The sequence below is a fragment of the Tyto alba genome, unplaced genomic scaffold (assembly GCF_018691265.1).
Source record: "Tyto alba isolate M040663 unplaced genomic scaffold, T.alba_DEE_v4.0 Super-Scaffold_2, whole genome shotgun sequence".
NCBI classification, from domain to species: Eukaryota; Metazoa; Chordata; class Aves; order Strigiformes; family Tytonidae; genus Tyto; species Tyto alba.
Window position 1 is genome coordinate 52,963,112 of NW_024881282.1, and position 26,456 is coordinate 52,989,567.

The following is a 26,456-nucleotide window of genomic DNA, read 5'->3' on the forward strand; positions in this document are numbered from 1 at the left end:
AACAGAATAAAAGTACTCTTTAAAAATGTACCTTTGATCACGCAGATGGTGTCACGACAGTATGTGGAACAGCCTTACATTATACAAGAAAACCCCAGCCTTTTATACCAAAATAGTTTAAAAAATCTATAGCATGAAGAAATTCTGATACTGCATAAGAAACATAAAAGAATGGCTCACACGCTGTAAAAGTATTATTAACCATCCTAAAACCAAAGAACTTCATGCAGTTGGGAAAAAAAAAATAAAAGAACATCTAATCCATATCAAAATAAAATTCCATCAAGTAAAACAAACTCGTAAGTCTTCCCTTGTTGGACATGTACTTTTACTTTTATGAACAGCAGTGAGAAAACACTACAGCAAACAAGAGGCTATACTTTATATCTTCTTTGAACTTACATTAAAATCAGATAAAACTGAATGTAAATGACTGAAAAGTGAGAACAAAGAAAACTATTTCCGTCTTAACAGCAATAAATTTGATTCAAATACAAATTTTATTTGATTTTAAATCACCACCCAAGGTAGATTAATTTAACAAATACTTTTATTTAAATTTCTGTTTTCTTAAAAAAAAAAAAAAACTTCACTTTGCTAGGTTATCATTAAGTATGTTGATTAGAAAAAAATTACAACTTTGCATGAAGTTTTCTGCCACTATTTAATGACCAGGATTATATGTACATCTACTGGTATTTAGGTAATTACAGGGATAAAAACATTTATTCAAGACTCTTGCCTTCTTACAAGAGAAAATGTCCAAACATTTTTTCAATGAAAATCACTGGAATCTGTGTGAGCTGGATTCTGATTTTCATTCCAGTGCAGTTTAAAAATGCACAGATGGAGTATTTTATTTGAATTAGTTAAATATATTTACATTGGATGTGCGGCACAAGCATCTGCACCTCTAGGCATCCTAAAGCTATTTTTCAACTCATGAAAGAAAGGAAGTATTCATTCTAGCTAAACATATTACTTTAAAACCTGCTTTGATTATTTCCCTTCTCTTTAATTCTCTCTCAAGTGTCCGGAATGTGAAGGTGTCTCTTCCACCTCTTTTAATCGACTAAAATATTTATTAAACATTACATACTTTTAAATCCATATTTCCCAGTCCTAAATGCATTCAAAAGACGAAAATATTCATCCTATTCCCACCAGCCGGACTTGCCAACAGTAACCATGCAAAACCTTTTTGCACAGCGGGAAGTACTCACCTTTGGAAAAAACCCTAAATACTCTCTCCTGCTCTGTTAGAGTGAGCATATGACAGGGCTAATATAGAAGTTATCTCCAGGGTCAGCTCTGGTGGCCTTGGCCATGAGCCACCTGCGGGCAGGGGCGATGCCACCTGCCTGCTGACACCAGGGCTCGCAGCAGCCCCCCAGCCCTGTGCGGAGCCCCCCCAGACGCCCAGGCCCTGTAGTCCATCACAGAGCCCCCCCAGAGACTCAGGCCCCCCAGCCCTGCGCAGAGCGAGCCCCCCCAGACACTCAGGCCCCCCAGCCCTGCGCAGAGCGAGCCCCCCCAGACACCCAGGCCCTGTAGTCCATCACAGAGCCCCCCCAGCCCTGCGCAGAGCCCCCCCAGACACCCAGGCCCCCCAGCCCTGCGCAGAGCCCCCCCAGACACCCAGGCCCTGTAGTCCATCACAGAGCCCCCCCAGACACCCAGGCCAGGGCTGCCCACCCGTGCCGCTGGCTCACGGGGGTAGGTACACTGCTCAGTTCAGCTTGTCTCGTTTGGAGGGCCACGGGGGGGAGCAAGGCAGCCACCAAGTTTGTTCTCCTCTTCCCCTCAGCCTTTTGCTAGTTTCAAGGCTTTGTAGTTCAGCTTCCCATCTGGATTAATATTCTAAGATAAATTTGGATGTTTTCTTTGCATCATCTGTTCTTAAAAGTGACATCTGTTCCACTTCCTTCAGCAGAGGCAGCAGCACGGCACCCGCAGGCAGCCCCCTCCTGCCAAAGCCTGCTATCATAAACCTCATTAAGCCTTGCTCCAAAATGCAGTTTGTTTCTGTCCTACTTGAATCTGTGCTCCAAAAAAGGAAATCCTACACTTAAAACATCGGGAGTCCCTTTCCCCTCTTGGTCCTGACATTTCACACCACTCTGACTGACACATCAGAAATTCCTCAGCAACTGAGCTATGCCCCCATGGCACCCTCACTCCCCAGCACAGGACTGTTCTTCCACAATTCACTGCAGCACATCTCAGTGCTGAGCGCGCAAGCCCTCAGCACCCCTTCTCAAAATAAAACAACAAAGCATGTATCAGCAATATGTCCACCTTAAGGTTCTTTGAAACAATAATTACTGGTTAGAAATCTGATATATTTGTTTGGTATGTTATTTTTATAACATTGGTATTGTATGTACAGAAAGACTCTCATTCTCTTACATTATATATCCATGTAAACAGATATTCACAGAAAGAACTTAGCTAGATGTTTGGAAATGTTATGTAGTTGCTACGCAAGACAAAGAAGAAAATTAATAAACCATAAACTATGATCAGTTAAGCCCATCAGCAAATTTCGCTATTTGTAACTCAATACAAAGAAAGCAACACACACAACAGATAATCAGGTTGGAAACAGGTTGACTGCCCAGACAATGTTCCATGGCTGTCTATTTGATGGATTTTTTATGAAAGAGGTAATCATCTGAAGTAGTTGCAGTGACTAAGTTCAAAAAGCTAAAATTTGTTGGGCAGACCTTCCTCTGCACACAGATTGTCAGTGGAGCACAACAGTTTCTTGGATTTGTAATGAACTATCTTGTCAATTAAGTTGCTGAAGCTGCATTTTTTTTGAGAGCATGCTTTATCAACATCTATCAATCTCACTCTTAGGAACTCACTTCAGGTGCTTTAACTGGATAAATATGAGGCTATCAGAAATTAGGCACACTACTGCTGAATCACTGTATTCCCAGATGATGGAGCTATCTGGGTGTTTGCAACATTTGTCTGAGGTTACTCTTCCTCCTCTGACAGGTTAGGAAATTTATCCTACAGTGTTTGGGAAACAAGCTGGGCGCAATCATTCAGAAAAGAGCAAGCACCTCGTAGTATATTTAAAGGCCTCTGCTTTTCCAAAAGCTCAGGAGTAGCCTGACAATGTCCATTTTTAAAATGGGAGAAAAGAGCGATTGGTGAACTACATAGCCATAAGCCTACATTCAACACCCTGAAAGCTTTTGAAACAAACTACAAAACAATCCATAAATAGGCAGCTGGAAATTAGAAAGCAATAAGCCACCAATATGGACTTGCCAAAATCTAACCCCATCAACCAATGTACTTTTCCTTCTACAGGCAGAAGAAAAGCAGTAAACCCAACAGATCTCAAATATAAAATACTTTTTGACAGAGCAAACTGCAAAAGTACCTTCCTTCTGGACTGAGGTCCTATAATGTAGGTGCAGAGCTGCTTGAAAAAACACACTCATTCAGCATTTCTCCCACTAACTAGGGTCAACACCCAGCAAGTAGTCTTACTACAACTGCAGAGAAACCAACCTGCAAGGAACGTGAAGCACTCTCAAGAGCTGAGCAAAACTCAAAATGGTCAAAAATCAGTGAGATTAAATTCAGTACAGCCAAGTACAAAAAAACCACACTTGGACTTTAAAAGAAATCCTCAAATCCACAAAACCAAAAGGGAGAATACCAGGCCCGCAGCAGTACTGCAGAAAAGGATGTCAAGGTTACAGTGACAAAAAACTGAGCCAACAGTGTGAAACTATTTAAAAAAAAAAAAAAAAAAAAAAAGGCAAATTACAATCTGGAGTTTATTAAAAAGAGAAGCATCATACATAATAGCAGGAGCTGGGGAGGAAATCTGCTCTTATCAGCAGCAGTGAGGTATCAGCTGGAATGCCCTGCTGGTTTGGGGCATAAAACAGAGAATTGAGGAAAGTCCAGAGGAGAAATAAAAAAAAAGGTGTTTCAGAAAACCAAATCCTCACAAAAATATTTTAGAGAACTTGGTTTGTTTAGTCTACAAGAGTGACTGTGGAGATGGGATAGCGCTCTGAAAACCCGCATCTTGTCTTAAACAGCATTACAACACTCAGCTATTACACTGTCTATACTACCATTATAGTTATTACTTGACTGTCATTAGACAAAAATGTACTACTTGTAATTCGTCTGTAACAGAGCAACAAAAAAGGCTTGTTTTCCCCCAGACAGCTACTGTATTTCACATTTTAAAGAACTTCATGGGCAGTCTTAGGGTCCTGCAAATTATCTGTTGTAATCCTCCCCAGCATGGTTCAACAACCACTAAAATGGTTTGGTGCAATCCAGCACCTCTCTCCAGAGCCAAGTAGCAGAGCTGCCTTGTGGTTTTGGACAAGGGATGCCAGGTTCTGTGAAAGATTAGAAACCAGCAGCATCTGGTGGGTCCCTTCCTGAGCATAATTTGCTACAGAAGTCGGTGGAGATCTTGTCCCTTACACACGCTTGCTTTTAAGTAAAAGCATGAGCATACAGAACAAGTATGTACACAGACAATTTGGTTTCTCTTACAAAAAGAGATGTTAAAAGGTGTGCTGTCAGCACAGAGTATTTTTCCACTGTATATACATAAGACCTAATGAAACACTGATTTTAATCCTGGAAAAAAGTAGGAAAAAATTAGGATACTAAGCATACAGTTCCCACAGCAAGCAGTTAAATACTAAGGCTTTGACTAAAAGGGCGGATTATCTTTTTCCGCAGCCATTTGAAAGCAGAGATGATAAAGCTATAGAAAATCCAAACCGCTTTATTTGTGGAGTTTCTGAATTTCCAACTCAGGGCTTTAACTTCAGAGTCGGCTGATCCACCTCAACTTTTCTTTACTCCCTTCTCTCCCTCAAACGCATGCTATGGCTACTGACAGTGTCATTGGTGTGAAGGAGTAGATGCCTAATAAACCTGATCTGCCAGCCTGGGTTCAGCATACTTAAGACTGGATCAGCGCATTGCTGGATCATGCACTAGTACAAATACTACCTGAACTGGGTGGAGGCCATGACTGCTCATCATCAGGACACGTAAGGAGGGATCTGCTTTGGTTTTATGATTAATATCAAGCTTTTTCCCGGCAGCAGGATGGTGACAGTCTGACTGCTGTGGCAAAGCCTGATTGTACAAAGTCAACAATTTTTCTCAGCAGATTTGAGCAAGTACAGTTAACCTTATATCAAACCAATGCTTGCTCTTCAACCAGCTGCAGGGAACCCAAGGCCAGACTCACTAAGCTGCAGAGCAGCTGCTGCGTGAGCTGAAAGCGACATCCATGTGGCTCTTGCTCCAGTCAACCCACCACACAGGTCCTTGAGGTGGTTAAAATCACCTACATCCTCCATGCACGAGTGCAGCTGGAGGCACAGCCTCACCTGCAGACTCCCCCTGAGAACCACACACCAGGGAACAGAGAAGAACAAGAACAGAGCAATCCCTCAGCCAGACCAAACACTTTCTGGGCTGTTTTCTTTTGGCGACAACTGGCACAGATCACTTCCCCAGGAAGCTGCTAAGGTTCCGTGTGCCGATTTATTTTTATATTTTTTTTTCCATTTTCATTGTGAGGTTGGAGTGAAAGCAGTGGCATTTGGCAGCTACTTTCCATGAGCACTATTGTTACCCCCTGGTAATAGGGATTTGTTTTCCATCAGGTGAAACGCAAAGGCGTTGTCCCTGTTTGCAGGAACACAGAGTTAAAAAGGAAATATGAGAAATATTTCCAAATGCCACGCACAATGTTACTCTAAAGATTTCTTGGATGTGGTAACCCTTACCAACCCTTATGCTATATACATTTTGCTAAATTGCTGCCCACATTTCAAAGATATTATTAATCCCAATGTTCAGATGCTACTGAAAGAGCAAACTGGGGAGCTCTGCAAAAGTCCCATCCTTAGACTCTGTCTGTGCAATGCTCAAAAGCTGAATCATGATTAAATACAAAAGTTACTTGAAAGATCCATTTCCACTGCTCAGCCTAAATAAAGAGGTACTTATACTATTAATCATATTACAAAACATGCTAAACTACAGCTTAAGTCTGTGAAGACAGCAAAACTGTGCTAGCACCTGGTAAGTTTAAGCATTGTTCTTGCCTGTTTTGGGCTAGTATCGTTCAATTCCTCAGGTCTTAAAGTCCTTACTGAGAAAAGCCTCTTTATTCCCAGTACCAGTTGCTAGATCGCGTGGTTTTCAGATAATGCTATTGGAATTGACATTGCTAAATGAGAACCAGAAGGCTGGAGCTAAGCAGATAAATTGTAATTTCCAGTTACCTCACTGTAAATGGGGTTCCCAAAGAATTCTACCCTATTTTCAAACAAAACATAAGGATCACCATCTTCACAGATTACGGACACAAAAATCCCCATTAAAATCCAGAATGACATTCTTCATCGTCTGGTAGAAGATAATGATGCAGTACATGCTCCCTTCCTTTTCTTAAGCAGTTGGTTGGAAATTACTTTTAAAACACTGCTAGTTGGTTATACATTCACAAATTTCCACAAAGGAGGGCTTAAATCTTTAGTTTTGGGGTTTGTTTTGTTTTTTTTTTTTTTTTTTACCTAGTACATATTAATAGTTTATTGAGAACCTAAGATCCTTCTGAGGCAAATGAAGCATACAAAAAGATAATAATACAATCCTATAGAAGCAACAAAAGTGAGGGAAAGTTAATCTGTAGCCACTTCTTACTCTATGAGACACCAAAAAAAATGCCCCAAAAGCTGGCATGTTTTTTGTTGTTATGTTTTAAAGACCTCTGGCTTGTATAGAGAAAAGCAGCCTCTAAATAACTCCATGTATGGGCACAATTATTCCAGAGCAAGAAACACCCTATTTCCATCTAGTCTTGCAGTCTGTTCCAAAACAAGCATACCAACTTCAGAGTTACTCAAGGAGAAATAAATCCATACCTGACTTTATTCTACAGTAATTCCTAAAAACACCATCATAAATACAACAGGAATTTGAGTCCATTTTTCTGGGGGTCTTTTGGTTAAAAGAACCCTTTAACAAATCAGGGCTAGACCAAGCTATAATTAGGCTGATAGCTTATCCTACCTTCCCATCAGCTAAAGCCTCCACAGCTTAAGTTCATAGCTCAGGTGCTGCCCAAACTGCAGCTTTTGATGAAAAAAAAGGAAAATAATAGAAAGGGGAAAAGAGGATCATACTCCCTACCTATGGCTAATAAAATGTTGCATGTAGCTTAAGAGTTGCTCTGTAATGAGGGCACACTCACATGAATTATGCAACTCAACCGAGCTATCTCAAAATTGGACGGCTTTACTGCATCACTGGCTTCTAGTGATGCCAGTCAGGCATAGACAGGCAGGCTACTTAACCTTCTGGCTGAGAAGATTAAATCCTTAACAAAGCGATCTCTCCTCTCCCCTTTCTCCCTCCTACTCCCCCATCTTTTAAAATAAACAACAAAGGAACCTTTAACAATTCACCTAAAAGGGAAATTTCATTTTCAAGCCTGTAATAAACAGGCTGGACCTCCAGTGATACAGAAAGAAGTATCATCTTACAAAGCTGACAAAACATGAGTAGGTAAACAAAATCCTCCCATACCTTCACAAATATCAGGGCAAAAGACCAAATACCTTCCTCATGTGCAAGTTTCCCTTATTGAACAGCTGTAAGGAATTCTTATGGTATGTACAAACAAAAATCTGTATTAACCCAATCCCTCTGAGAGTATATAACCACCACTGCTTGGAAAAACAGGCAAGGTCTTTCAGTCGAAAGATTTTCTTTTTGCCTAGGATCCAACTGCTTTGTATGGCTTTGCTACCAAATATAGAAACATTACCCCATATACAAAGACACTACTTTTAAAGACTGCTTTTGAGGGGAAAAAACAGAATTCTTTTTTCCTCCTAAAAGATCTTTTCAAATGTATATGGTAAAGATCCAAGGAACATCAGGCAGGAAAAAGACGCACCAACCACATTCTGGACTGAACTATATATGGCTTAACTCCTCTAACTTCAGTGGTTTTGAGAAATCAATGCAGAACTTTATTTAGAAAAAAAAAAAAATCTCATCTTGGAATTCTAGGATTGTTTAGTAACTCTAGTTGAGCTATTCACCATACTTAATTCCCTACATATATTTTAAAAGACAAATAAGAAATACTGTTCTAAAATAAGCCATGTCCACAGCGAGGCAGGCAATTCTTTTAGGAACTATGAGCAAACGTCTGATTAAGATGACAAGCCACATGGAAACTACTTCCAGAACCAGACTTAAAGGGCACCATTACCAACCAAATTTGGCAGACAAGGAATCATGACGAACTGCAAAGGCACGCAGCAGGGCAATAAAAATGTTGGGAATCATCAGCAAATAAGACAGCAAGCACTTGTGTCAATTCAGCGAGGGCAAGAACATAAACAGGACAAATTCTAAGCACTAAACGCTGGATTCAGATGAATGGCACTGTGCCATAGTGGGAGTGGAGCTGACTCTTCCATTTACAGGCTGCTTGCTATAAACAAGCCGTATCTGTAAGGCAAAGTATCTGCCTATTGCAGATATCTCATTCTGACATCTTTCAAGAGAGCACAGTTTCAGAACCATTTTAATAGGCACAACAGGATGCTTAAAAGAGAAGGAACCAAAAGCATGACATATATAATGTAAGGCTCTGTACTTTCCTGAAAGCTGCGTTTAAGGTCAGAACTGTTACAGAGATCTGATGTTTATCGCTAAGTAACAGTAGGCACCTAGCCTTACCTGTAGATACCCATCGTTAGATTTGGTATTTTTAATACACAGTCCTCCATATCTAAGATCACTGCACCTTCAGGCAGTCTTTATGCCAAGGGGACGATGACTAGACTTTCAGCTCAAGCAGAAGAGCCAGCGTTTATAGCAAATTTGTCAAATATTAAAGGAAGCGTGAGTCTCATTTATATTTCCAGGAATATTAGAGATGCACCACATACTGCTAGATTAACTTGGAAAAAGGGACAGCAAGAAATAAAGTATACCTAATTATTTGCAGCGACTGTGTTTGCCGGTAACATAACACAAAACAAACGCAGCGACGGAGCACACAGATCCCTTAGGAAAACACGACCAAATTCTGCAAGCGTATATGAAGTTTTAAGTTCGTTTTTTTGACCGACGAAGCACCATTTCCCGAGCCAGGCGACCGCAGCAGACCTGAACTAACCCCGCACTCGCCCAAGCGCTGCTTCACCGCGCCAACCATCCCGCTGCACACCCCAGCGAGTATTTTACCTCGTTTCTGAGCGAGAAGCAGGAGCTGCGGCTCCGGAGGACGCCCCGGGGGCCGCCTCAGCCGCTGCGGCGGCCGCGGGGACGCCACAGCGGCACGGCCGGGATGGCGGGCGGGCAAACCCCGCCGTGGGCTCGCTCGGTGGAACGGGGATCAACCCGAGCACACACACACCCCCCCCCCCTCCGGCCCCCTCCGCTGCCGGCAGGGCCCGAGGACGGGGGGGTGTAGGGGTGTCCCCCCCCTCAGCGGGGGGACCCGCTGCCCGCCCCAGCCCCAGCAGGTGCGGCCCGGCCCCTCCGCGCCGCCGGGGCCGCTCCTCCCCTCGCCCCCGCCGCAGCCCCCCGGCCCGGCCCGGCCCGGCGAAGTGGAGGGCCGGCCGCCTGCTCCTACCTGCGGCTCCTGCGGCGGCTGCCAGCGCCAGGCAGAGCGCGGAGAGCAGCGGCGGCGGCGGCGCAGCGCGCATGAGGAGAGGCCCGAGGGAGCGAACGGCCCCGGCCGGCCCACCCCCCCCCACACACACACCCCCCCACACACACACCCCCCTCCGCCCCTCCCGCCCCCCGGGATCGCAGTGACGGGCCCGCCGCCCGGGGAGCATGACGGGAAATTCCTGGGCACCGGCGGCCAACGCCAAATATGAACATGGAGCCGCGGGGGCTCCGGTTGTGTCCGCTCCGCAGCCACGGCACGGCGGAGCGGGGTGGGGTGGAGACCCTATCCCGCCAGTGCAGCAGGCCCGGAGCTCCCTGCCTTTTAATTTAAAGGGTGTGCCTCGGCAGTAGGCCAGCGGAGCAGCTTTTAGACTTTTTCAAAGTAATTTTCTCTGGCGTTCCGAAGTGGGGGGGAGCGGGGCGCCGGGCCCCGCTGTGCGAGAGGCCGCAGCCCCGCCGCGGCCCGCACCTGCCTGCGGCGGCCGCCGGGAGCGGGCGGTGGCGGCTGCGGCCCCGGCCTGCGGCCAGGGGCCGAGGGACTGGTCCAACTTCATCACAGGCGGAAAAATTAAGATGGTTCTTAATGCCCAGGTTGTACATCATCCAAAAAAAAAAAAAAAACAAAAACAACCAAACCAGGGAGGGAAACAATTACAGTGAAACTCTCCATTTTCCCGCTCCCCTTCCACAGAGAAGAGCTAAAAGCTCAGCAGATGCCGGGGGGAAGGGATACCATCCGGGGGGACCTTGACAGGCCTGAGAGGTGGGCCCAGGCAAACCTCAAAGTTCAACAAGGGGAAGTGCAAGGTCCTGCACACGGGTTGGGGCAATCCCAAGCACAAACACAGGCTGGGCAATGAGTAGAACAAGAGCAGCCCTGCGGAGAAGGAATTGGGGCTATTGGGGGGTGGAAAACTGAATATGAGCCAGCAACGTGTGCTCACAGCCCAGAAAGCCAACAGTGTCCTGGGCTGCATCAAGAGCAGCGTGGACAGCAGGTCAAGAGAAGTGATTCTCCCCCTCTACTCTGCTGCTCTCATGGGACCCCACCTGCAGCGCTGCGTCCAGCTCTGGGGGCTCCAGAGCATAAGAAGGACATGGTCCTGCTTGAGTGGGTCCAGAGGAGGCCACAAAGATGCTCAGGGTGCTGGAGCACCTCCCTTCTGAGGACAGGCTGAGAGAGCTGGGGTTGTTCAGCCTGGAGAAGAGAAGGCTCTGGGGAGACCTTATAGCGGCCTTCCAGTACTTAAAGGGGGCTACAGGAAAGGTGGGGAGGGACTCTATCTCAGGAAACGTAGAGATAGGATGAGGGGTAATGGTTTGAAATTGAAAGAGGGTAAATTTAGATTAAAGAAGAAATTCTTCACTGTGAGGGTGGTGAGGCCCTGTTACAGGTTGCCCAGAGCAGCTGTGGCTGCCCCCTCCCTGGGAGTGTTCAAGGCCAGGCTGGACGGGGCTTTGAGCAACCCAATCTATGAAAGGTGTCCCTGCCCAGGGCAGGGGGCTTGGACTAGTTAGTCTTTAAGGTCCCTTCTAGCCCAAAACATTCTATGATGATTCTATGACTTACACACCCTTCTTTGGTTCTCCTATCACACAACCCTTCAACACAAATCCTCACTAAAACAATTTTAAAACAGCATAGTATAAATGTAATGACAGAAAAAAAAAAGCCCTATATTTTCTGTTAGTCTATCAAAATCCCTCTGAGATCTTTTCCTAACTCAAAATACAAGAAATAAGCTGTAAACACAAGGCTGAGACTCTTCACCTCTCATTTAACAGGTCAGACAACGTGGCTTCCCCTGGACTTGGACATCAAAGTAATGCCTCTGCACTCCCACTGTACAAAATCCGGACAAATTTCAATCTGACAGACATTTAAGTGAAGCTCAGTTGTGTATTTCGGCTCACAGTAGCACCTGTTCAGCTTAAAATCCTAACAAACATTAAAAACTAGGTGGCTCTGATGAATGAATCTCCCTCCCACCCCCCAGATTTAAGTAGTATTTAAGTCAGAGACATCCAAATATCTAGAAGGTGAGACACATGTAAAAACCCCTAATAAACCTTTAATTTGAGTTTGTTTTGTTTTTTTGTTTTGTTTTGTTTTTGTTTTTTTTTTTTTTTTACAGGACAGGGTGACAAATTACAACAAACATCTGATTTTTCTCAAATGTTCAGGTATTGTACACATTCCCAATCTGTCTTGCAGGAAGGGATATCGGTCATCTTAACAGTTTAAGGTAAAATAAGCTGCATAATAGTACATATTACAATAATAAAATGTACAGTGTTTACAAGAAATATATTTTAGAAGCAAGATAGATGCATTTGCATCGAGGCGACCTTTTAAAATGCCACAACTATTTTTACATTCACTCTTGCAACAGGTCACAAGATGGGGTCACTAAGGTCAGGTTAACAAATCACTATGATGCACATCAAATACAACAAAATTAGTTTATATACATATATATAATACATATACATGTATATTATACATATACATATATGTATATAGTAAAACTCATCAAAATCTACCAGACCTGGCACAATCTACTTACCCATCAAAAATATGTACTTGTCCTTGGTAAGTAGAATTCTGCATGGCTGATTATATATTATATATACTCATTCATTAGCATCTGAGACATAAAACTGAGGATTTAAAATTTTTCGGTTAACAAACTCTCCAATAATAAACATGGTGCCCACAAAAGCACAAAGGTAAGGCACAATAGGATTTTCTGTTGCAGAATAGTGTGCATCATGTTTACTTAACCATAAGAAAAACGTGCATTATTTGTGCAAGTTCATGCTGCAAATCCATCATATCTACAAAGTAAAGTGAGTTTCAGTAAAATTCATGGGACTGGTGTGCTTCCAGTCTCACCTCTTACAGGATGTTCAGCTGGATAATTAGATAAAATTGTTGTAGGAATGGGGATTAGTAAAGCCAATAATCTTAGATTTGCAACTAAGCTTCTCAGCAACAATTTTGAACTTCTAAGTAAATGTTAGTAGATTTACAAGCTTTGAATCACAAGATTTATTGTCAGCTGTACTTCTAGTTCGCATCAGCCAAAATTGTTGCAAGGAAGTATGTACCTTTTAAAATTTTAACAGGTAACACAAGTTTTCATGTATTGGGAAAGTCACTTCATCCCAATGGTATTTTGTCACAGCCCTGGCAATTGTAATAATAAATACAGCTTTTCACAAAATATTTTTCCAGTATCTGCCAATTGCTTCTTTATTGCTCACAAATTTGAATTCATTACAATTGGTATCAGACCTTTCACACAAAATCATAGTCAGGTATTTTAATATAAAACCTATAAAAGATATTTAACCTGTATATAACACTTTAAGGTATTTGGCCTCTTGTCATGGTACAGCCAAAACCATATAAAACATTAGGTTTTGAATAAAATAGGAAGCTTATTCACTGCTTCAATGCAGACATCCTCACAGAACACAACCATTTTTGCCGCCACCAGCATTTACATTTATATACAAAACCTAGCACATCCGCATTCAGTTCGTCTTCCCTCACACTTATATGCAACCACTAATGCCAGATTAACTTTCCCCATACCCTAGCTGCAGAAAAAGATTCTTATACAGCAACAAAAAACTAATATTGACTGAAAAAGAAATTTTTTTAACTTATTCACCATCAGGAACTGTAGGTTGTTTGTTACAAAATACCCACAAGATTATTTCACAGGAAACTATGGAAATACAGGAAGTCATCTTTTCTCCATGCTTTTGTATTATCAAAAACACTTCTTGGTGCAAAAATACAGTCACCACATCTGCAAATGTATAATTAATTCGGTATTCCTCATGCAAAACTTAAATGCATTGGTTTACTATAGCCCCGGAAAACTTCCTGAAGCAAATTTTTTCTTTTTTTTTTGTCAGCTCAGTATTACTGCCTCATTGCTAAATCCCTTTGGAAACAAGATTTCTGGAACGTTCAAACTTTTATTTAATTCATTAAAGTATTACATACAAAAAGCACTAAAAAAGGAAGACGGCAGCCAAACAGGAAAACTCCTGTTGCAAGTAACAGTCCTAGCAGTTGTAGAAAGTCTTCTCAGGAACTTCCCTGAGAATTAGTTGTGCCTGTCCGAAGACGCAGATGTGACATAGAGTTCATGTGTTTATTTGATGGCTTCAGTGGAGTGTTACAAGTAAGAGCCTGGGGAAAACGATGATGATACCGATCTAGTCGCAGGTATTTTACTGTCACCAGCTTTCCTGAAGCAAAGAAATAAGAGAAACCTTCTAGTTCAGTACCATTATGTTTTGTTTCAGGACATAATACACACAAACATGCCATTACACTGAAATTCATTTACTAGGTGATGACTACTAAAAAGATCCAGTTTTTGTTACAGCTCAATACTTTAGATATAAGACATTTCACCATTTAAAAGAACTCCAACTGCACCCATCCTATGTCATTCCTACACACGTTTTTGTTATAAACCCCCATTCCTTACCATCAAACCAAGAGCCATGTAATGCCTTGAAAGCCTTTCCAGCATACTCTGGAGAGAGACACTTGACATATACACAACCCTGCATTAAGAAAGAGAGGGTTTGGGAGTTTTTTTTCAAGTCCAACAGACAAGGATAAACAAAGCATTAAGATGTTACTGGAAAGAAAGACACTCACCTCACGTGAATTTTTGTCAACAGCAATATGAACAATTCCATCATTATCACTGCATTTCTCCAAGATTGCTTCTTGAATTGCTAGATGCCAGTGATCACCTATTTCCCTGTGCAAACAATGAAAGATTTAACTAAGCATGTAACTTTTTAAACATTCACGACAATCTCATCCTTCCTCACTGAGTTTGGTTTCTCTGTAACTTGACATAATTTTCTGTTAAACGCCTTTGGGGCAGGTTTAGTACTTTAGCTATTGAATATTCAGTAAATTGGGTTCTACAGACCACTTCAGAAAATTCAACCCTAAAAATCAAGAGGAGTAATCTGTATTTGGGGGAGTTTGTCCTCCCCCTTCCAGCAGCCTGCCATCACCTTCCTGTCTGAAACTGCAGAGTCTCTTAAACTCATATTCCCACGCCTTCTCGGACAGTCTGGCCGTTGTTCCAAGGAGAAGGCTGCTCCTAGGCTGTTCCTACTGCAGTGGAAGAAAAGCAGGGAAGACAACAGCCTGAAGGCCTCTGCCCCTTTACTGTATCACCTCTACCAGCAGTCGCAGAAACAACATTACATGTCAGGCTTCATCAGGCTGAAGGAGCTTTTTAGCTATTCAGACACTGTTCATCTCTGAAATAGCTACTCGCTATCCCAAACAAAGCATCAAATTGCATTCGTCCCATAGGGTACGGATAAAACATGCCAAACTAGATCCAGAAATAGAAGTTACTACAATCAGACTGCAATTTTGAGGGCTTTTCACAAAAAATATTTTATTGTCAAGACTAATCAATCTTTCAGTACATCATTAGAGAAGACAAAAGTTGATGTATTTTTGTGAAGGCACTGCAGGAACTATCTGGCCCTAGTAAAATAAATCTAAGCAGAAGGAAAACAATTTCAAAAGCCTTAATACACCTTTAAGCCTGCCTGAATAGTCTTTACACAAAAAACAATTAACTTACTCTTTCAATAATACTATCAAGAGCTTTGCATAGTTTTAAACAGTTTTCTCTATACAAGGCCAAAATTCTTGAAAAATTTAGACTACCCTACTCCTTATTGATTAAAAAAAAAAAAAAACAAAAAACAAAAAACAAAACAAAACGAAACAACAACAACAAAAAACAAGAAAAACAAAACGAAACAAAACAAAACAAACAAACGAAAAAAAAACCACCAAAACAACAACCCCAAAAAACGTGGTGGAGGGATGGAACATATATAGCAAAGTTAACTGGTCAGGGATGTTACTTAAATCTATTCAGCAGGGTACTAACACAATACTTTACGGACTCTGGCAACATGGAATGTCAGGTTTGTTTCCGTCATTTGACCTTGATAGGTTAGAGGATCAGACCTTCCAGCTGACGCCCCTTAAAGAGGCCGATCATATCTAAACAAGCAAACAAAAGTGGGAGAGGGACACAAGGGTGCAAAGAAGATGCAAATGAAGGTCCTACTGGGAGAGAGACTCTCCAGTGGAAAACACCTACAATTTAAAACCTTGTAAATTTAGGAAAAGCAGCACCCTACTCTGGCTGGAAGAAAATGAGTGTTTTCTTTTATTAGAAAGCTCAAAACGAAGGGGGTATATTCTCCTTCCCCATCTCTAACAGTGTGAACAACAGTATTTTATAACATGTTGTCCTCAGGATGTTAGGGAAATAAAGTAATTCCAAGTTGCAAAAGCAAGGACGTTTAAAGGTCCCATCCAACCAAAGCTATTCTATGAAATCTTGACTTCAGTGCATTCCCTCCCAACCCAGGACTCAAGTCCAGATTTTCCTGAGAAGCATGCTGTCATCAGCAGAAAGCTAGCTACATAAGAAGAGATCGCATTGTTAAGGGCAGGCAGTCATCTTTTCTGCTGTGTATTGTTCCCAAATACTGAAGTCACTGCATTAGTCCCAAGTGCTCATTTCCTGTTTAAACATCAAGCAGAAGTCCACTCCCAGTCTAGTCTACTTTTCGTCTTCTGCAGACCTGGGACATGAAACATCATAAATTATCAACTAACCTGGATTTCCCATAAAGAAATAGGCTCCCAACAGGAATGACTTCCCCTTTCCTGATCCTGCACAGGTATGTGCTGTCAATATGAGTCTTGCAGGAATCCTACCCATGCTATATGAAACATTTTTTTTCACTGACTTGGTGGTAGACACAGAAATGCTAAAATGGGCTTATCCAAATAACGCTGATACTGTTATTTTAAAAAACAGGTTTATGTCTGGCCTAGTAAATGCCTAGAACATACACCCAAGTCTGCTGCTGTGGTCTGAGGGTTTACAGTGCCCAGGTAAGTTTTCTGACTTTTGGCAGTAGAAAGGTGATTATTTACTCTGTTAGCATTGGTAAGTACAAATTAACTGGTATATTCCTCAGATGATTTTCAGGTCAAGAGAAAAGACCTCCATTATGAATGGCTGCTTTTACCAGCTACTGGCATATTACTGAAAAGTACTTAGTCTTTTCTTGTTAGTTTACAGTAGCTTGACTTAAAAAAGCAGCTAAAACCCAATTTTGTTAAACATACCTTTGTACCCATGGCAAAGGTCAAAACAGTACTTGTCAATCTAATCACATACACCAGTACATTCTGTGTTTCAGGTGTTCAGTGAAGGCATTCATCCCTTCCAGATCTGGGACAAGAACATAAACCTCCTTCCTCTTTTGGCACAAGCAACTGAATAAAGTAGTTTGTTTTGCACTGAGGGTTTGAGGTTTTTGTTTCCGTTTTGTTGGTTTTTGTTGGTTGGGTTGGGTTTTTTTTTTGAGATTATTCCAATCATGTCATAAAAAGTAATTCCTTAAGCAGCAGCCCTCTGCAAGACAGCTCAGAGAAAAAGATGGGCCGGGGTGTACAATATGAAATTGGATGAAGTATCCCACTACAACTATAATCCAGCACTCCAGCAGCAGAGCTAGGTCAACTTCCAAAAGAAAAGGTCTACAAAAAATGAATGTATTAGAAGTTACACTGTTCAAAATAGCTACCTGGACATAGACACTACCAAAAAGTGTCAAAAGAGAACAACTTCTAGTCTATAAATTATTTTCTTTTAATGCACTTGCTGGGCATAGACTAGGTCAGTACAAAAATCACCGAAGTTTACAGCAAGGATGTAGTCTATAAAGGGAGACTGTTCTGACAGAAATAACATCTCAGTTACTAGCTCCATTAACAGCAGACATTTTGAACAGCTAACATTTTGAAACAAGAAAGTAACCAACACAGCATACCAATAAATATGACAGTGAAGCTTCAGGAATGGATTTATTTCAGTACTACTCAGATTAAGCAATACAGCTCATACAGTCTCCTTTATAGCAAGGACAGTGAGGATGTTGAGCTTGCCCACAATTCTCAGCAAATCTCATCTTTTATTTCATCCTCCTACAGGAAGATCAATATGCCTCAAGAACAATGCCTAAAATTTCAGTCTTGCTCATCCTACTGAAATTTATGAGAGAGGCCACAGTTGTGGTCTCTGCCCACAATGGTCACTAAGTCTTAAAGCCATTGAGAAAAAGTTTTTAGAGTACTACTCTGTGCTAGGGAGAACACTGTCCTCTGTTAAATCAGCTAACAGCTTTCCAATTAATAAGGCAAAGAACTAAAGTAATTAAGTGTGGCTAGAAACAGAAGTGAAACAGAGCTGAAGAAATATACCCAAACTTTGCAATAACTTGTTTCCATACTCCGGTGTCCCCTCCTACTTCCTGTTATTCCCTATTCTAATCAACAGCTTTTATTTCCACTCAACTTCTCATATTCTTCAGTCCTAATAAGCATCTCACGTTTACTCGGTAAGACAGTATAGCATCTTCATTTTTTCCTTCTATAATCACATTGAGGAATAAATGACTTCAGAGAAGTTACTGGAGTCCCTGCACCTCTTTACACTGAACAAACCAGGCTTCAAAGATTAGAAAAATTAGCTGGCATATCCTATGTGTTAAATCCCCAACTCCTAACATAATCTATTCCACAGACAGTGGGATATAACAGGATAGTGGAGCGGATGAAGCTTTAAAAGACTACCAAAAAATTATTTATTCTTCCTTAAGTCTAGGCATGTGAAACAAGGCTTGTTGTTTATTCATACACAGTACATACTTTAGAATTTTATCTGAGCATTTATAAGTCATTACTCTGCACTAATTTGTTTAAAACCTTCCTACTACAAAAATCAGTTTTGACTGCCTCAAAACTAGGCAGTCACACGACCATAAAGTAATACATTATTTAAATTCAGCCTTTTAAATGTAAACTGCGCAAGCTCTGTAACAGCCTAAATACTCCAGAATACTTAACAATACTTCAGAAACTTACAGTCTTTTGTTAGACCACATGAGTCTCCCCTATCAGCTGATATAACTGAACATTTCTAGAATTAATGGAGAAAGATGAGTCATCGCTCCAAGCAGTTTGACTAAATGCCACACTCTTCAAGAAGCGACCCAAAGACACAAAGCAAGACAATGAAGGACAGAAGACAGACAGGAAGATTGTTTACATCTTCTCATAGATGTTAAAGAGGAAGACTTTTTTTATACAACCCATTTGTTTCTTTTAAGGTATTCACGTTTACTCACTTCTTCCAAACCCCTCCCAGAATAAAGAAATGGACCCTTCCAAACGAATACAGAAACACTGATAGATAACTGGTTTTACTTACATAACTGGATCAAACATATTGCGAATCTTTAGACATGGTGTCAAGCTGTTTGGTGGTGAATTTCTTCTATCTAGATGAAATGCTGCAAAGAAAAATATATTTAATAATAATTGTTGACAGGCATAATACCATCTAGTTAACAAGCGTCAACTTTATTCATTAATATCGTTCTGGTTTTACTCAGTACTTCCCTTCATATATGAAAAAGCTTCAAGCAAGTTAAGTTCCCCATAGTCTTCTACTGCACAGAAGAAAATGTACCATACTTAATTGAATTTTTCAGATTTACAACTTCTACATTTAAAAAGATAATGCACTCTCTTATATCCAGGCCACAGTACATGGAATGAATTCAGGATATTTTAAAAAAATACCATATAGTTGAAGAGACAAGTATTTACATCTCCATGAAAAGACAGGTATTTTTAAAATCTGGAGCAAATTTTTTGAGCTGCAGGTTAACCATTCAGTTTTAAACTGCCTGATGAATTTCAATTTCATCCACTTTTTGGAAAATTTACTGCCCATCTGACTAATAGGGAGACACTTGGATGTTGTATTGCATCTGTATTGCAGAAACAACTGCCGAGGAGCACTTTACAAAGATGGAGCTTTTGTAACTATAAATGCTCTACACATGATCAGAAGCTTGCAAAAATCTGAAATGAAACACACCAGAGGATAAAACAGATGTAAAAAGAAAAATGGAAATTAAAAATAACAGAGTAACTCTTTCAAAGCTGAACAATCCCATGAAATACATTATGAAGTTCTAAAATAAATATTAATTTCCATAAAGTTCACAAGTTCTATTTGTGGGAGTTGCAACAGAAGACTGCACCACAAGAAAAGGAGTAAATGAGCCCGTGAGATTCAGATAAGGTAGTTCCAGGCCTTGAGAAGGGCCAACAAAGCAGCAAAAGAAATGGAAGGGGATAACCTGGCAACACAACTTCCGAGGCTTGAAGGAAGTTTTACTTTGAAGACTTGAGATGAGTAGATTCAAGAGTTTAAACATAAGATTAAAGATCTCAACAAGACAAAATGATGTTCCAAACTGATGCTAACACTGCTCCTTTACAATCCCTCCTTTGGAAAAGTTTGACAGATTCAAGATGTTACGTTCCATGTGTTAGACGTTTCAGTTTTGGGCAGATGATGCTACAGGCCCATGCTTTTTACTGTTGACCTTTTAAAATAAAGTCTTGCAAGTATATCCAAAATACACGAACACTGCTGCTCTTCTGTATGTCACCAAAACAAAAACTGTGTCACATAGAAGAAATTCAGTCATGTGGAAGACACTGCACGTGCAAGACAAACACTAAAAGAGAAAATTCACTGCCTGCAGATACAGCATAGACAAACTTGCTCCTTATGTAAATTTGAGGCAAAAAATATACAATTACCAACCAGAAATTAGAAAAGGTAGCCTCCAAATCTAATACAAAACCTAATGTAAGTTCCCCAAATAACTAAAAATGTTCTTAGTAGAATATACACACACACTGTCCAAATCACCGGACACCTGTAACAACTGTTTTTTTCTCTTGGGAACAGGTTTCTAAATATGCTGGTGACACTGCATCTATCTCTGAGCTGCCTATAGTTTAAGGACAAGTCCTTTTTCAATAGCACATGGTTTTGTAAAGTTTTTTGCCCTTAGTTAAAAAATTATACATAGGGTATACAAGAAAAACTTTACAGAACTAAGCAACATTGAAAAATAAATGGACTTACCTTACTCATGTAGGTTGGCTCCAGCAGGTCAAGGGGGGGCGTGAAATGTCACCAGCATATTGTACACTGGGGCACCACACCATACTGGAGAAGGTGATCGGGGGTGGCCTAGTCATGGACATGGACCTGGACCTGAAAAGGTGTGGGGTTGAGGAAATTATGTGCTGATTGTTAATAGCTAGATTTATTTCAGCACATGGTTTTAATCCAAGGATAAAGAATGGTGAGGTTATTTGCAGAGACCCTAGGCCCAGAGGATCAACATTTCTGCAAGCTGTTTATGAACTCAAAAATAAAAAATACTGCTTTTTAAGGCAGCAGCTACACCATTAAGCTATGTAAAAGTAACTAAATGGGGAATTCATGCTTTAGTGTAGATACCTATAAAAACCAAGCTTTGCCTGCTCCGATTTCTCATAATCTCGATGTCCTTTTGATTGGAAGATCTCAGGTGCTTGCAGAGATGATTTCAGACAAAGCACGCCACCAGCACAAAACTGATCTGCTACCAACTTAATGTAACATCATACTAGTTGAGCAAGTGTGCCCAGGGCAGTGCAGCATATGAAAACAGAGATGAGTTCTGATTTTTCTCAAAAATGTTTCAAAGTCATGGTAAATTAAAAGGAAGTTTTGTGACTTAGATGACGCTTTTTATGTATAAGGAAAAAAAACCACGGCCACAGACATCAGTGAGGTACAAAATTAATGCTAGCATAGTAATAAGCGTTAAAATGTATACCAGAAATGGGACCAAAAGGGGAGGCTAGGGAAGACACAGGCAAGTTAAAAATAATGCTGTACCTACACAGCAAAATTCAAAATAGCATAGTTAACAGATGTCTCTGGAACTTCATTACACATCTGTGACAATTAATTCTCCCCTTCCACTCAAAAGAGCAAGTTTAAGCATCAAACCTATTCAGATTACAGTCCTCATTATTTGAAAATTTACGCTGGTGTGGAGCATACAAAAATACTCTCCCCACAGTAAGGGCATAAGCAGACATTCTTGCAGGACAACAGTCTAAGATACACCATAATTAACCAAGCACCTCATATGACATTTCTTTTTCTAAATAGGTCTCAACAGTAAGACTTACAAGATGAGGGTAAAAAGGTGGAGATGAAATAGGAAAGCAGAAGCACAACTTTGTGCAATAAGGCACTGACAAGAAAATTTTTTGGACTTGCATAAATTCCCCTTTGGGACTAGCAAGCACCTTCAAGAAAAGGAAGCCACTTTGTATTTCAGTCATAATGTACTCTGTTTTATTACGTTAAGCTGAATAGAACTATCGTTCCAGATTCAAAGAACAGCAGCAGCTAAGTGTGTACTTTCAACCACTCTTTATTGCCGTGACTGGAATATGTCTATGAGGAAGAAGTGACTCTTGCACAGACTTCAAAATGAACATCTAAAACTGTAATACAGCTTTCTATACCTCTTGAATTACTACTGTATTATTGCTAAAAGGATTCCCCAGTATCACCACCATGGGTTGTAAGACAACCTAACAGATCTTTAGATGTGGATTTGATGCACCTGATAAGGTTGAAGACTTGCATCAATATAGGTAACCATGTTTCTGAAGAACAGATTTATCCATGTTAAGCCACAGATCACTGCAATTTTTTAAGTACTAACCCTTCTTATCAAAGGCAAGAAGAAAAAGATAAAACATTTAATTGAAAATGTTGAAGTTCTGTATTTTCACACAATGCTAGGTTCTTCAGTAAACAGGAAAGATACAGAAATCAAAAGACTACTAAATGTTACTAAGAGAGGAGAGTGTGATTGACTTGGTGTTTAATACAGTTAAGTTCAGCTATAGAAGACCAGCATGGGATAGGTACTTTTTCAGGAAGCATAAAATCCAGATTTTTCTTTCAACAGTTAAGAATGGAGCTGCATTTTTTTTTTTTGCCCTTTTTTTTTTTTTTTCTTTCCCTAACATGGAGAAAGGATTATATTCTCACAAGCCAGGGAGAAGGGGTGTCATTCACACGAGGTAACAGGTTATCTTCCATGCTGCAGGATGAAATATCACCCTAGATGTGGTACTTCAGAAAACCTCTTTATCTCATCTCCAGAGCTGTCAAGGAACTTTAGCTATTGCTGTTAACTTAGCTACATTAGAGCTCTGTCTACCTATTTTTCTTTAGAGCTCCGGTTATCAAAGGTATGATAGGACAATAGTATCTGTTCTTTCAAAAGCAAATTGAACACACTAGAAATAGCGAGGGTTTTTTTCCCATTGATTTGATTAAATTACACTTTGGCATGAACAAGATTGTTTTTCAATTGACAATTCACTTGTCAACTGTTTTCAAAACATCACTCATATTGTCCATCATCTTATAATGAGCTTAATGACCTTTTTTTTCTTTGACAGATACCTCTACTGTATCCAGCAGATAACATCTTAAAGAAAGTATACCAGACTTTATTCTGACCCAGTAAAAAAAAAAAAAGATACAAAACTGCCAAAACAGGTTGCATCCTGAAGGACTGGACAAAATTCCACAGTGATGCTTGAACTCTAGATGCTAGCAGATAGCAGAGCATAGATCTTCATGCATGCTACAGGTCTCATATTTAAAATGCATGCTATCATCTACCAATATCCTAGTACAATAACAGGTCAAGAAACTTTCTTCTTCAATTGCACATACTCTCTTGGTATTGTGCTCTGCTACAGAGCACCACAAGATCTCAGAAAGTTAAAAAAATCGTGACCTTGCAATTATTCACAAGATCAAAAACCAAGAATTCATTCTGGTTTTATATGTACTGAGTTTGTTCATGACCTAGAAGTCCTGAAGAGTGTTTAGATTTATGAGCATCTATAGTCAAACATGAAAACTGGAGGATGAACTTAGAGTTGATTTATACTTTCAAATATGTAGAAAGCAACACATACATATAGAATTCCTAACATCAGGAAAGAAATAGCTGTGCAAAAAGTATGAAACTTATATAATGTAACGATTTCCAACAGTCATATGAAAATAAGGAATGCAAAATAGAAAGTCTTTGCATGTGAAAATTGCCTTTGCCTGCTGACTAACAAGATATACAGAGCCCAAGTGACCTATGTCATTTTAGCCATCCCTATTTCCATGCCATTCTGTTAGAGCCAAAGTATGCAGTTTCAATTCTTCAAATATCTTTGCTGAACTACAAACAACACTACTAACAAGAACACTAGGAAAATTTATTTTAAAATAACTGAAACGATAGATCTTAATATATCGTATTCAACAGAAAGCATAGTCTTAAGTACATACTCTAGGCAACTTACAGATAAAAACCACAGCTGAAAGATAAAGTTACTCTGACCACATTCACAATATGCTAAAGTAGGTATCAGATGCTCAAATTCAGATGGTACCTAACAGCAGCTACTACAGTAGCTATCTTTCTAGGAAGTTTGGAAACTACTGTTGAGTGTCTTGAAAGTATATTCCATGTAGCAAAGCAGCACCTGAGCTATCACACACTTAGAAGTCTCCCAGGTGAAGGAAAATGCAGTCCAACTTCTAATACAGGACAGAATGTTATGGAGCAATTTAAATTGCAATCAAAAGGACAAGAAAAACTGAGAGCAAGTGAGTAGTAAATGAGAAATTCTGGAACTGGAGTGTCATGTTTCACAATTTGTATTGAACAATAAACTATATAGAAGATTCAGCTTTATAATACACACAGCTTGCAGAAGCTAAATTCAATTTGAGTGTCTGAAAAATCAGTCATGACAGTATTACAGAGATGGAACAAAGACAGTTGTTGACAAAACCAACCATTTCTGCACTGCACCTAAGGCACCTGAACATCCCTAACGGACAATGTCCTAGAAAGAAAAGGCTCCGTCACTCTTGTGATAGTTACTATGCACATCTTACTAACTAAAATAGAGAAACTGAAATCATGTAATACAGTTGTCAGCACAGAAGAACACCATGTTACTATTACTGCAAGAGAATGACCGCAGAACCTCAAGCCTGCAGTAATATTCAAAAGGTATTAAAAAAAAAAAAAAAAAGCAGCCCTCATTTCCAATTAATGATTTAAAATGAAAAACGTAATGGTAAAACCAGTAGCACAACTTTGAGAAGTATATAATGATATCCCAACATAACATTTTGCATAGACAAGCAAGAAATGGGTCCCAAAACTATTAAGACCCTCATCAGGTAACATGCCAAGTATCTGCAAATGTCTCAAAATATTTGGCTTTTCAAGTTGACAGAGTGAATTGTTTGGTTTTGCTTTGAACTTACAGAAAAGCAAAATTTAAGACCAGAGGGCTGAAAGCATATATAGAACTTATGAAAACATGCAAGTGGCCTGGGACAAAACCAGAATGTTAGCATTACTTTTACTCAGGCGATCAAGCTTGCTACAGCATATATGTTCCAGGCCACAAAGAAACTCTTTCTGTCTGTCTTTCAAAAGGAAGCACTCACATTGGAAGGAGCTACTTTAAACTGTACCCTCTTTTATAGGACACAATAAAAACATTGTTTCTTATGAATAAAAATGTATACCAGTAAAAAGCAAAAGAAGGAAGCCTATTACTACTTGCATTAGTTAACTAAGACCAAATTAGCATACACCAGAAAAACATACATGAGTGTGCAGTTGCTTGCCTGTGGGAATTTTAATTTTAAGTGAGACTAGGAAGGGCAGAAAGTCTGTTTTTTTACCTAAGCTTTTTTTCAGCATCTAGTTCAATGCCATACAAGTAATGCATGATAGGAACCTTAATAGCACCCGATTTAAAAGGTTAAACTGAAAACTGAAGAAGCAACCACTCCCTCCTCCCTCACCGCCAGAATAAACTGATGAGTTTATAAACTGGGATTCTCACAGCATTTATTTCAGTCCCACTGGAGAGATAATACACATTACAGAAGAACATAAGGCAAAACAGACCCTTTAAGAGTCACAATGTTTAAACAATTGGCAATTAAGATTTCACTCTAAACATTTACCTTCACACTCAGACATTGATAAAAATGACCATTCTTTTTTACTGCGACCTAGAATTCAAGTTTTATAGTCTCAATTTTTCACTGACCAAAAAAACACCCCAAAAACTGAAGCTTAACATGAAGAAAGGCAGAAAGAAAGAGAACTAGAAGATGACCACTGCAGACAGGCAACTGCAAACCCACTGGATTCTTGCCACTTGGCTCCATGATAAAGCTGAAAAGTGACAGACCACTGCAAAATCCACGTATGACAACAGCCTCCTCTATTAAAGCAAGTGCTTTGCTGCTCCACAGAGCTTGAAATACACATGCACAGGGTAGAAAATCATTTATGACAGAAAGGAAGCACTACTGAGAGATGCTCAAAATCCACCTTCTGTTGATTGAGGAGTCTTTTGTCCCAGCAGTTTCCCTTCCAAAATAAACAAACATCTCTTTCTCCAAACTCTGTCTTTAGGTACCTGACTGATAACTTAACAGTAGGAAACTCAAGCTCTGATTTACCTCTGTCAGATACAACCAATTACGTTATTTCCAGTAAGCATAAGGCATGTCAGAATTTGACCAACTAAAGAGTTTGGGGGTTTTTAAATTCATGAAAGGGAACAAGCAGCTCATTTTGGCTACATGCCC

At 40.2% G+C, this 26,456-nt stretch overlaps 2 protein-coding genes across 5 annotated transcripts in view; both read right to left on the bottom strand.

The window, feature by feature from the left end:
- The window catches only part of MSRB3 (methionine sulfoxide reductase B3), an 85,937-nt gene extending 76,179 nt beyond the window's left edge, over nt 1-9,758 (bottom strand). For 2 of the 3 annotated variants that reach the window (XM_042793241.1, XM_032999927.2), the window contains exon 1: nt 9,677-9,758. In XM_042793241.1, coding sequence (XP_042649175.1) covers nt 9,677-9,749 — 73 coding nt within the window. In that variant the 5' untranslated portion in view covers nt 9,750-9,758. Of the gene's footprint in view, nt 1-9,285; nt 9,567-9,676 lie in introns of those variants that run through there. The other variant, XM_032999928.2, reaches the window with a different exon arrangement.
- Nucleotides 9,759-12,946: 3,188 nt separating this feature from the next.
- The window catches only part of LEMD3 (LEM domain containing 3), a 52,348-nt gene continuing 38,838 nt past the window's right edge, over nt 12,947-26,456 (bottom strand). The window contains exons 10-13 of one of the 2 annotated variants that reach the window (XM_009968165.3): nt 19,086-19,167; nt 14,408-14,513; nt 14,232-14,310; nt 12,947-13,986 (exon numbers count right to left, since the gene is read on the bottom strand). In XM_009968165.3, the coding sequence (XP_009966467.3) occupies nt 13,823-13,986; nt 14,232-14,310; nt 14,408-14,513; nt 19,086-19,167 (431 nt within the window). In that variant the 3' untranslated portion in view covers nt 12,947-13,822. Of the gene's footprint in view, nt 13,987-14,231; nt 14,311-14,407; nt 14,514-19,085; nt 19,168-20,825; nt 20,958-26,456 lie in introns of those variants that run through there. The other variant, XR_006165307.1, reaches the window with a different exon arrangement.